Source organism: Manduca sexta, chromosome 6 (genome assembly GCF_014839805.1).
Source record: "Manduca sexta isolate Smith_Timp_Sample1 chromosome 6, JHU_Msex_v1.0, whole genome shotgun sequence".
Lineage (NCBI taxonomy): Eukaryota > Metazoa > Arthropoda > Insecta > Lepidoptera > Sphingidae > Manduca > Manduca sexta.
In genome coordinates, this window is record NC_051120.1 from 4,996,902 (window position 1) to 5,009,819 (window position 12,918).

Here is a 12,918-nt window from a genome sequence, read left to right on the forward strand (position 1 = left end):
GGAAGCTCTCGAAATTAATAATTTTCCCCGTTTTTGCAACATGTTTCATTACTGCGCCGCTCCTATTGGTCATAGCGTGATGATGTATAGCCTATAGCACTCCAGGAACAAAGGGCTATCCAACACAAAAAGAATTTTTCAGTTTGGACCGGTAGTTCCTGAGATTAGCCATTACTGCTCCGCTCCTATTGGGTATAACGTGATGATATATAGCCTATAGCACTCCACGAACAAAGGGCTATCCAACGCAAAAAGAATTTTTCAGTTTGGACCGGCAGTTCCTGAGATTAGCGCGTTCAAACAAACAAACAAACTCTTCAGCTTTATATAATAGTATAGATTATGTAAATAATTGGGGATGCACTTAAAAATTGGTTAATACTGCCATCTATAAACAGTATTAAGAACTAAAAATATATATAACTTAATATTGTTATTTAGATTGACCGATGTTGCTTTTTAAATCGTGACAAACATCACTAAATATTTTTTTTTATAATAATAGTAAAAACTAAAATCACTTTTTTCCTTTCTCTTCAATCTTGCAAGTTGCAATGCAGATTTTTTTGACAATTTCGTTTGACATTGACAGTTCATCGACCATCGGCAACCGAGTTGAACAAAAGCGTTTCTACATTCAACAAAAACTGGAAATAAATAGCTCTGATTAACAGTTTAAAGGTAAACATATTTGATAACCGGTTATTTCTAATCTTGTGTAACTATATCGAATCTACATTCATTCGTCTAAGCGCATTTTACAGATATAGTGCGATTTACTGTCGATCCGATTAAATACGTTTTAAATTGTGAATCATCTTTATTTGTTAAATCGTTTCGTGTGTTGATTTGGTGTAAGTGAGATTTGTAAGTCTTTTTCATTTTACCTCATAGACCTCATTTTTTCGTAAAGAAGCCGCAAGTTTCTAATGTAAGTAATGATGTTTTTTATTCCCATGCCCTTTCTCAATACTTTGAAAAACGATAGGTATTTTAATAGCTTCTAGTCAAGGTAAAATATTATGTTATCACTTTCAGACTATATAGCAATTAATTTTATTATTTTCGCAAAATACAGCCTTGAACTTATCTAGATGTTGTTAGCATATTTTTTCAATAAAGATAGGGGAAGTTGGAGCGAGTTTACTCATTAATATTAATAATAATCTTTTGGGCACTCTGGCTTATCGTATTTTAACCAAGTGTTGATGCAAATTGAAAAAAACTATAAAAATATGCAACTTTTGAGTAACAGTGGCTGTTTTGCTTAATTATTTATTCCACTACTGTATTTAAAGTTGTTGATCACATTTTTAACTAACATTACTATCAAACTTGAATCACAGAAATTCTCTCTTATTTATAAAAAGGGGCTTTACACTGTTTTACTATAGTACCATTATATTATAAATAAATAAATTAAAGTAAATACAAAATTGTCAGATTCAGAGCAGTGTAGTACAAGTAAAAACTCTAGCTCTAGTACAGATTATGTAAAGCTTATATACTTGTTTTATTTATTTATGACCACCAACATTACAATCTAAATTAAACATACATCTACATGTACATATGGTTAGATTTTCATTGCCTCTATATTAAAAGATGGACACAATATGAGTACATATTTTTATAAACATATTTATAGTTAAAAAAGTGAAATGAAATGATTAAACAACACAAAATCCTAATAGTGATAAATAAGAACATCTAAAACTATTTTTTATCATTATTTTTCAATCATTTTAATTATATTTTTTTTTCCAAAATTAATATGCCTATATAGAAAGAAATACAAACTGATTTTATCACAATGAAACTTAGAGATATTAACACCTAGATTTTTTATTAAGAGATATGATAAATAAATAAATTAATTAATTATAAAAATTGTTTGAGAAAACTGATAACCAACTTTATCCATAGGTAATAAGTTTGTAACTTGATAGGAGTGGTTAGTAGGCTTCCTGTAACTTTAACTCTGATACTCAGTGAATAAACATTCATTATATAAAGCGGTACTTGTGTTGCTTTACAATGAACATTAAAAAAATGCTAACAAAACCAAATCAATTACAGATGTGTTAATTCAAAAACAATAATAGAGATAAGATTATCATTCAAGAACATTATTTTTCAATAACAATGTCAACACACTATATAGGTATTATGTTTATATCTATCAGTGGATGTCCCAGATGGAATGAGATTGACAATGCCTTAGTAAGCCCATAAGAAATGAATTTTCAAAGTTTTTTTTCTGGTTTTACCTATGTTATATAAGACACACCTGACTATTTTAAAACTCTCAAAATAACTGGTTTGTGCTCTATGATATGCTTACAGATTAGTTAATGTAATTGTGTTATTCTTAATATTAGCAAATTTTTGCTCATCTTCACCTGTGTCAAAGTGTTTCTCTTAGATGAAAGCCCTGCTGTATATTTTCCTGGGATAAAAAGAAGGATTCTGCCTATATCTTTCCCAGGGTCTCAAACTATCTCCATACCAAATTTCATAAATAGGGGACCGCACTAATTTTTGTTCTTTATTATTATCAAATATTTAAATTATAAAAATTATAACACAGAGAGAATTATTTAAATCCGTTAAAAAATTAACAAGTTATGAGTCTTTCAATTTCGGTAGAAGGGGTAAGTAACAAGATACAGAAAAGAAGCGCAACACCCACGTGTGTCGTCATCGGGCATTACGACGCGTGCAAAAGAAAGAGATGAAGCGATGTCCCCACTTCGTCACATAGTAATATTTGAAATATGAATTACTGGCTCATTTTTTAACCAATTTTAATGCAGTTTTCGCAGGAGGGTTTCTTTTTCGTTCAAACACAGGACGGTCCCCTATTTCTGTTTGGTAGTTTTTGAGTTTATAGCAAACCTACAGACAGAGATGGTAGTTGACTTTGTTCTATAATATATAAGAATGTGTAGTAAGCGATTGTGATAGTTAATTCAAATTAGTTGTAAATGAGGATTTTCATAAGTTTCACTATTGTATACAGAAACAAAAATAATTATAAATACCTTACGTACCTACGAAATATTTTTTGTTATAAAAGTTTGCTTTATAATAATATAATATGCTACTTTACACCAACAATTCAATTTACACAAACTATTTTAACTCAGAACTGAAAAGGAATTTCATGAGCATGTCAAATTCCTTATTGAGAATTTACAGGTTATACTAAGCAAATACAGTAGACCAAAAACATCTTACTAGAAAAAGTTTGTTCCCAGTAGTGGTATAGTATGTTATAGGATTGATATTTGTTATTAATTGTTAATAATATATAAATATTATACAGCATAATGTCTGAACGCGAGCCAATCAGCGGTTCCAGTCGGGACTATGGCGCCACGGCCGCGGTGCCAGCGGTCAGCTTCGCAGACTTCAGCCCAACAGAACTGTACAACTTGAGCGAAGGTATTGCCGAGAATGTCAACACGATCAACAGCGGACTCCGATCGCTGGAGAAGATGATGAAACAGATCGGAGGGCCCGGGGATAATGTGCAGTTGAGGGACAAAATGTAAGTATTTTTTTATTTAAAAATGTATTATATCCTACAATTGGTGGTAAATCAAATAAACCATGAAGTGCTAGTATTTATAACATTATTGCATAATTACTGGGTATTATGCGACTCAACACCTGCATTGGAATGTCATACCTTATAATTTACTTTTTTATTGTATTGCCTTTGTCATCATTCAGTTGCAATAAAAAAATTATGTTCACCGTAATTTTGACTGTGGCTTCGTTAAGCAATCTATTGGGTGATGCTCCATTAACTGTCATGAACTAAATTCATTCATTCATACTTTCAAGAGGGTTTTAATAATTACTATTTACTTATTTTTTCCTTCCCTGAATATAGATTGTTGATTATCATGTAACACATCGGTCAATAAGTCCCGAGCCTAATATATAAATTGCGCTGTTACGGATAAATACTACCGATTTTCAAAAATTACTGACCTCTATGTAACACATGTCAAAATTTCATAAACTTTTAACAATTTGTAAAAAAGTTACAGTGATTTTAGTGATGCTACTTTGAGTATCTCTAAAACAATGGAAGAAAAAAGAATTTCGAGTGTTGTTTAAACATCGTTTTTCAATGGAAAAAAATACCGTTGAAACAAAAGTTTGGCTCGATAAATGTTATGAGAACTCTGCTCCATCAAAAGCAACAGTTAAACGTTCGTTTGCTGAATTTAAACGTGGGCATACAGACACCAATGATGTTGAACGCTTAGGACGTCCAAATGAGGTTGTGATTCCAAATAACATAAAAAAGTACACAAAATCGTTTTGGAAGATCGTAAAGTGATGTTACAGGAGATAGCCGACATTCCAAAGATATCAAAAGGCAATGCATTTGTCATTTTGCAAGAAAATTTGTCCATGAGAAAGCTCTGTTCAAAGTGAGTACCGCGTTTGCTCACCGTTGACTAAAAGCATCAACGTGTTGAAGCCTCAGAGTGCTGTTTGGAGCTTTTAAGGCGAAATAAAACGGATTTTTTCTTGCAATATGTGATAACGGACGAAACCTGGATGCACCACTACATTCCAGAGTCAAAACGGCAGTCAATTGAATGGACGGCAATCGATGAAAGGCGTCCAAAGCGACCAGAAACACAAATGTCAGCTGGCAAGGTTATGGCTTCCGTGTTTTGGCGTGCGCAAGTTATAATATTCATTGATTATCTTCAGAAGGGAGAAAGGATCAATAGCGAATATTATATGGCATAACTGGTGCGTCTGAAGCATAAAATCGCGAAAAAACGGCCTCAAATGCACAAGTCAAAAGTGCTTTTCCATCAAGACAATGTCGGGTCACACAGCGACGTCATAATGGCAAAACTGCATGAATTAAAGTTTGAGTTGAGGTCTCACCCACCATAATCTCTAGTTTTGTCTCCCAGCTTCTATTACCAGTTTGCTAAACTGAAAAAAATGCTTTCCGGAAAAAAAATTGGCCCAAATGGAGAAGTGATCGCTGAAACTGAAGCGTATTTCGAAGGGTTAGACAAATCGTTTTATAGGAAGGGTATAAAAATTTTAAAGATGGGCTGGATTGATTGTATCACTTTTGAAGGAGACTATCTTGATGAATAAAAACGAATTATGTAAAAAAAAATATTTTTTCTTACCTAGGCTCGGGACTTATTGACCGATGTAATAAAGTTGTAAGAACTATGTAATATTGTTTAACCTAATATATCATAATATGTATTTGCCTTATCCTTCGAAAACTGTCTTAAACTCTATACTGAAAAAACCAAGCAATAAAGCAAGCGGGATTTATAAAAGATTTCTCAACAATTGAAGATATACATACTTGAACAAATAATTGAAAAATATGACAAACAGAAATCTCCACTCTATGCCACCTTTGCTGATTACACCAAGGCATTTGATTCAGTAACGCATGAAACTATATGGGAATGGAAGACTGTAACATACGAAGCCATTGTTTTTTTTAATGGAAACGGTCAGGCCATGTTGCACATATTAATAACAATAAATGGTCCAACAAGTAACTTAACTGGCCCCATCAGAGAGAGAAACAAATTTCATTGATGAAATTAAAAAGATGTTGAAAACTGTTTGTCAACGCTCTGCAAGGCGTTGGGCTGGCTAGACCCATAGTATACCACTCACAACGGCCCGACTTACTACGGGCTAAGTAAAAAGGAGTCCCTCAACATAGAACATAGCAGTGGTTGTCAAAAGCCAAAAGCAGAAAACTATGGAGTTTAATGGAGGTTCCTTTTACTCAGAAAGATGATAAACAAAAGGCTATAAAAAGCCACAATGTTCGTTCATAATACTAAATAAAACATATAACAATTTATAAATCATAATAATGTAGATTTTCCTTGTATTCTTTACATATCAGACTACATTCTGACCTCGGTTTGGTCACTATTCGAAGTCACACAAGTGCTTTTAATAAAAACACTTTAGCATTATAAAAAAGAAAAAAAAAACACAAAGAAAAGGCATTAAGTATAGGTGCGTATCAGCCAGTTTGTTATAAAAATATTTTACAAATGTGCTTTACATCAGACCCTAATGAATATCAGCTACCATGCCCAGCATTGGACAGTTTATAGAGATTAGTTGTATTTACAACAGTTCTGAGTATTACTTCTTCTTCTTGCCTGCGACTGCGCCCGCGTGAAAACGTTTTCCCGGGATAAAAAGTCTATAGCACTCAGGAGTAATGTAGCTTCCCATTAGTGAATAAATATCAAAATTAGTTTAGTAGTTCCTGAGATTAGCAAAGTAACTCTTTGCCTGCTGCTGCGCCCGCGTGAACACGTTTTCTCGGGGCAAAAAAGTAGTCTGTAACACTCGGGAGCAATGTAGCTTCCTATTAGCGAAAAAAAATCAAAATTGGTTTAGTAATTCCTGAGATTAGCGCGATCAAACAAACAAACTCTTCAGCTTCATATAAAGGTTTAAATTTTACGAGACCGAGTATCAATCATTGTAACAATACTTAAATAAAAATAATATAACTCATATAGTCGCACACTGTTGCACATATGACAGGTCAAGATTAATTAAGAATTACTTTTATAAATACGAACTTTTACAGAAATTTAGTGTTAGAGGGAAAATTAAAAAGCTAAGAATAATGTAATAAAAAAACCAGCTTGGGCTGGGATGTAATGCTGACCCTTTCCACCAAATTTCAAAGACTTATAACTTACTTATTAATGCGTGGATTTTAAAAATTCTTTTTCCGATAGATTTTGGATACATTTTTTTTTGATAAATGTATTTTTAAAAAGTTGTCATCTACCCTATTGTCGACAGTCACGACACACAACAAACAGTGAACGGGTCAGTGTCGGCGACGGCGCGCGACATCCAGCGGCTCGGCGTGGTGGTGCGGCGCGGCGACAAGCCACAGAAGCTGCAGGTGGAGCGACTCACGCAGGCCTTCCGGGACGCGCTCGCCAAATACACCGAGGTGCAGAAGGTAAGGCACATAACACATGTTTGTATTCAATTTTAACCAATGTATTGACCAGGCTGTCAATAAGTTATTAATAAATATACCCTCTTCTTCATACACATTTTTTTTTTATCTAAAGAAGGAGTAAAGCTGTGATAACAAGTCTGTTTTTTTAGTGCTGACGGCATGGCAGCCTTCGCAGTGCGTAGATATAGGGCCGTTGTGATTGACTAATATTGAGATAAAACAGTATATAATAACACAGAGTTATAACAACAGCTTTAGTCTGTCCTTAGATAAAAAAAAGTCTGAATAAGGGGGATAGACTTTATTTTATGTCCATTTAAGTCCCTCTCAAAGGTCTGCCTGCAGCTGCTTGTCAATTTAAAAGCCAAGCGAATAAAATATTTTTTTTCATTATCTACAAATTAAATCTTATACATATTGTGCGGAAGACTTAGCCAATGTACACAATATCCATCTCAAATCACTATTGTCCTAATTGTTAATGTTTAAATTTGTGTGCAGCAAGTATCAGAGAAAATGGCGGCGCACATGCCCCGGCCGCCGCGCATGCGCAACACAGACCCGCAGCTGCTCGAACAACAGGCCATCGCTGACGACGAGGAGTCTACGGCCCTAGCGCAGCAGTTGGCACAGGTGCAAATTCTTCTACTTGCCTACAAGCTTGTAGTGTGTGTACTTAGTATATAAGACATGTAATGTACAGTATAAGGAGTGCAGTCAAATAAAGAGATGTAATGGAAGGATGGATTATATATATATTAGATATATATGTTGAGACATGTTGATGGTTTCAGATTTTTTATTTGACTGCACTCCTTATACTGTACATTACATGACTTATATACTAAGTACACACACTACAGAGTCCACATACTCAAAGCACTCTACACACACAGCCACATACCTTCACACACTCATGCTTTCATGAATCCATGAATCCTGGGTCGAGCTAAGTAATATTGTTTTTTTCTGCTCAGAATCACTCTGGGTTCTGGAATTTATGCCTGATATAGTAATAGGTCCCCTATCATATTATGGGACTAAACACATAGATGCGAAGTGTGTGCCTTGTTGTACCTCTACCTACCCCAAAGCGATAAGGGTGTGATGAGTTTGTTTTATTTTTTAGCTACATTTTTATCACTACGGACAATATGTATTAATTCAATTATACTTCGACTGCACTTTTTTGATGAGTATTAGACTGACCAGCAAGACAGTAAGGTTTAATTTTCCTTGTATATTCGTTCCAGGCGCGCCTCGTGGAGTTCGAAACAAGCATGCTGGTAGAGCGAGAGGAGTACATGAACAAGATAGAGGCGGATGTGATGGATGTCAACCACATCATACAGGAACTGTCGGAGATGGTCCATCAACAGTCACAGGCCGTGGGTAAGTCACGGTGTTTGTCCTTTATTAACTAAAAAAGGTTTTAGACTACACTATGATGACTTAAATGATGATAGCCTACTTGAGAGTGGAACGGACTGCCGAGATCAATGTCCGCAAGTTCAAAACATAACGACACCTCTGAGTTATGGAAAGTTATGTGTGTAAACTTTGTGAATTGACAACATTTCATTTTTGCAACATACCAAAATGTTTATATTTTATGAAACTAGATCTAAAATGATGGGACCCATATTTTTTCTTCTTTCGAAATGCAGATATTTTCATTCATGATTTTCACTTTGAATTTTGTTTTATTCTAAAACGACGTAAGCTCCAAATGACGTCACATATACGGCTCAAAACGCAATGATCTTTGCTTTGCAGTAAAAAAAAATGAGGTGACAGTTTTTTTGTTTCTGTCTCTCTCGTTGAAAGTGACAGTTGTGACGTATCTATTGTAATATTGACATTTGACATTGACAAATGACGGTGTCTTAGTTTTTTAAAATAAATAATAAGGTGGACCAAGGAACTATTTCATTCAACCGTATATGTGACGTCATCAAACATTTTTCGATTTTTAATTTTTTTCTCCGAAATTAAGTATTAAAAAAATATTAAAAATTCATAATCGAACTCAGAGTAGAAAAATTAAGAAACGGTATTTTTTTTTTTAGGCACGTTTACATTTTGAAATGTTGTCAATTATTGCTTACTTCAACGATGAAGGAAAACAATTGTGACTGAGTTGTTCCATTTTTAAAATTACTCGGAGTCGGAAAGTTGAAGGTGTGATACCCCCGTGCCTCGGAAAGCACTTAAAGCCGTTGGTCCTACACCTAATCTCTTTCCGGTTATGTCGGATTGCCGTCTCACCGGACTATGATTGAAGGAACAGAAAGTGGAAGTGAAATTTGGCTAGGAAGGACAAATTTACTAGTCTAAACTTAGCTGAAATGTTGGAAATAGTATGTAAATATATTTTTTCTTATTTATCTTCTCAGAAACCGTGCAGAGTCAAGTGGAGGCAGCAAGCGCGAATGTAGAGGCTGGAGTTGACGAATTAGCAAAAGCCGAGGAGCATCAACGACGATACCGCAAAAAAATGCTAATTCTGAGCATAATTGGAGCCATCTTAGCCATTTTATTAATTGTATGGATTGTTAAAGCCTTCAAATAATCGTACTAATGTCAAATCGATAATTGTGATAAAAGCGAGAAATACCCAAGAAATATTCTTACTGATATTTTCGGTATAAGCGATTATAATCATTCGATATATCGATAGAGGGACAACCCTATTATGATCAGAGTTAACGTATTCATTATGCGGGTCGATAAACTTAATCGTTACATCGATTATTAAAATATCGATAATTTGGAAAAGGTGGTAATTGATTTATGGGACAGTTGTACTTTCTATACGAAATACTCAATGATTATGAAAGGAAGTGTTATTGAATGTCCTTGTTGAGACAATTTGTAATTTAGAATTATTCTGATACAAATAGAGCCCTTAGTTAAACTTCCAATATTATCGATAAATATCTAAGGGCTATGACAATATATATTTTTTTTGTTACAACTTTGTTCTTCAATATCTTAGAGCGACACATAAATGTACATCTACTTAAATATTTATTACAAGTACTAAAATATGTTATTTATCGCTCAAAATTAAAGACATTAATAAATTACGACTGAACTGCAATGAATAATCAAACCAAGCTATTTTACAATATATTTTTTATTTTTATAAATTTTGCTACGAAATACTATAAGAAAACAGTTTAGTGCTGTACCGAAATTGTTTGCCAAAATATCGACTTTCAAATTAGATGTTAAGGTTTAAATTGCTTTGTAATTATTCTGCATGTAAAACACAGATTCGATTTGTACTATGCTTACCTATTTTTTGACCGTCCCGATGGACTGTTAATCGGTGCCGGATATCCGGTAAAATGGCATCTTGGCTCTTATTTTACGTCTAAAGCGAGGTTTTGATGAACAAGAATTCTTGTGAGGTTGACTCCCGCAAGCTATCTTTACAGTGTTGACGATCAAGGCAACTTTTGCAGATTTTGAAACTTGGAAGACTTGCGACGAGTCGCATGTGTAATATTGCGGCTAAGGTAAACGCATCTTGAAGTTCTTGCGCAATATATTCCTGCGACAACTTGCTAAAACTTACTTAAAGCCAGGGTTTTTTACAGCAAGTAATTGCAAAGCAAGCGTATGGGATTATATAGACTGGAACATGACAGTCAAATCGATTGTTGATATGACTTCTTTCTGTAACTATCCATTTTCCTACAGCTGTCTCTCTAATATAGATTTTTCTTATAACGAAATCATATTAACAGTTTCACTATAGAATTCTGTAGAGTTAATATTTTTAAGAAGAATATATTAATTTAATCGATATTATTTTGTTTGGAATGAGGTATATTCACGTAGATAATGTTGTTGATTTTTTCATTTCGTATCGATGAAATGAATATTTTTTTCAATAGGGCTGAATAGCGATAAGAATATACCTGAGTTTTGTTTCAGCCCGTTAGAAAAACGCTGGTTATATTGTTTAATTAAGGCCTTAATGTAGTGAATTATATCAATATGTTATTTATACGTAGTTAGGAATTTTATAGTAATATCTAACTAATTCAACCATTATAATATCTACACATTCCAAAGGTTTATCGATAAAAATCTATCGGAATTTGACACTAGCTGTTCTTTTTCATTAGAACATTACGACTCGATGAAGTGATAGATAATTTAATAGGATTGCATTGTTTTCTTACTATTATAATCGATGTTGATTATGATTATCGATTGTGTAATATCGATGTTTAATGTTAATAATAAAGGCAACAAAAGTATTGTCGGTGCTATAAATATCGTGTCTTTAGATGTCAAAAATGTAATCCAGTTTCTATTTTATTTCTGTATTTTTTATTAATGAAAATATTTTTTTATCTATTTAAGTGATAGAAGTTTCCTACGTTCGTTGTGATAAGTCGCAAAATTAATCTAATTCATTTCTAATAGTATTTATAAGATACAGGTAGCGACTTTTCAATGCTTTTTTGTTATTACATCTTGGTAGATAATATGGATTTCTCATAGCAAAAATAAACTAGATATATACCTATCCAGTTTATAAAAAACACTCGTCGAGTCGATACTATGATAAACAGCTATATAATATAAATTATCGATTTCTGTTTAATATCAGGAGCGACAAAGAACATACATAAAAAACAAAAAAAAAAAACAATATTGGCTGCACAAGAACATAACCATTAAAAAAGTAATATTAGCAGCTGCACATTTGCTTTTTTATTTTCTATCAATCAGCCTATCGTGACTGCTAAACGTAGACCTCAAGTGAGCTCCAACCATTCCACTCTTGAGAAGGTCGCATCCATCAGCTATACGCCTATTTCAAGTCCTCGGTCTATCGTGCAGCAGGACATCCTACACTACGTCTACCTAATCGCGGTCTCCACTTCAGAACCTTGCTCCATCGACAATCCCTGCAGACATGTACGGCCCACTTCTATGTCAATGTGCTAATGTTGCAAGCGACGTCGGTTACTTTTCTCTGGCGGATTATTTAATTTCTACTTCATTTCTGATTTTATTTACCAGAGACTCCGACCATCGCTCAGTCCATACCATTTGCTACTTTGAACTTACGGACCAGGCTACTGGTTTCAATTTCTATACAGCTGGGTTTCTCAAAGTGGTGTAGGAGAACCACTAGGAGTTTGCCATTCGACGGTAGAGGTTATACGTCAAGATTTTCGTTATGGTGGCATGATGACTAGCAGGCACGTGCGGCATGCATGGTGGCACAGGCATGGGACTATTTATTTCCTGGGGGGGTTTGGGTTTTAGAATAATTAGTTAAATGGTTCGCTATCAAAAACTTTTATGGGGATTGGTGGAGCCGAAAGTTTGAGAAACCCTGGTAGAAAGTTTTTCTTTTTTGCTAATGGCCGATTCCTTATCTTCACCGCTATCGTCAAATCTATAGTGTAAATGGACCAATCAAAGTAAAGTTTGTTTGAAATGCTTACTTGGGACTTATTTTGTTTGGTTTATTTTTACTGTCAACGGGTAGTTAGCAGTTAAGATAGCTTCATGGAATCGTTCAATTCTGTATGTCTATGAAATTAACAAAAGCAGTATTATAAACAATTACAGAATTTGGGATAATTAAGATTTAAGGATACTTAATGTGTTTCTTTGTCGCTCCTGATGTTTCCAAAATGATTATTTTTGATTTTGTAAAACACATTTATAATAAATCACTTTCAAATTTTATCGATTTTTCATTTATGAATGTAATTAGTATCGACTATTAAATGGCTTAATGCTTCTAAAAGATACCACAAAATGATTGCAATTACCGAAATAAGTCATTTGTAAACGTATCAAACAAGATTTATTCTGGTTGGTTTATTCGCTATCGATATAGACTGTTTCCCTTTGAA

General features: G+C 33.9%; 1 protein-coding gene across 2 annotated transcripts; it reads left to right on the forward strand.

The window, feature by feature from the left end:
* Positions 1–538: 538 nt before the first annotated feature.
* LOC115455960 (syntaxin-12) lies at positions 539–12,748 on the forward strand. Of its 2 annotated transcripts, none has more exons than XM_030184791.2 (6): positions 539–681; positions 3,329–3,553; positions 6,856–7,021; positions 7,526–7,657; positions 8,278–8,416; positions 9,421–12,748. In XM_030184791.2, the coding sequence occupies exons 2-6, from the start codon at positions 3,333–3,335 to the stop codon at positions 9,594–9,596; spliced, it is 834 nt and encodes a 277-aa protein (XP_030040651.1). In that variant the 5' UTR covers positions 539–681; positions 3,329–3,332; the 3' UTR covers positions 9,597–12,748. The 2 variants fall into 2 exon arrangements, with proteins under 2 accessions (XP_030040651.1, XP_030040652.1); XM_030184792.2 differs by lacking the exon at positions 539–681 and adding an exon at positions 908–931.
* Positions 12,749–12,918: the final 170 nt, after the last annotated feature.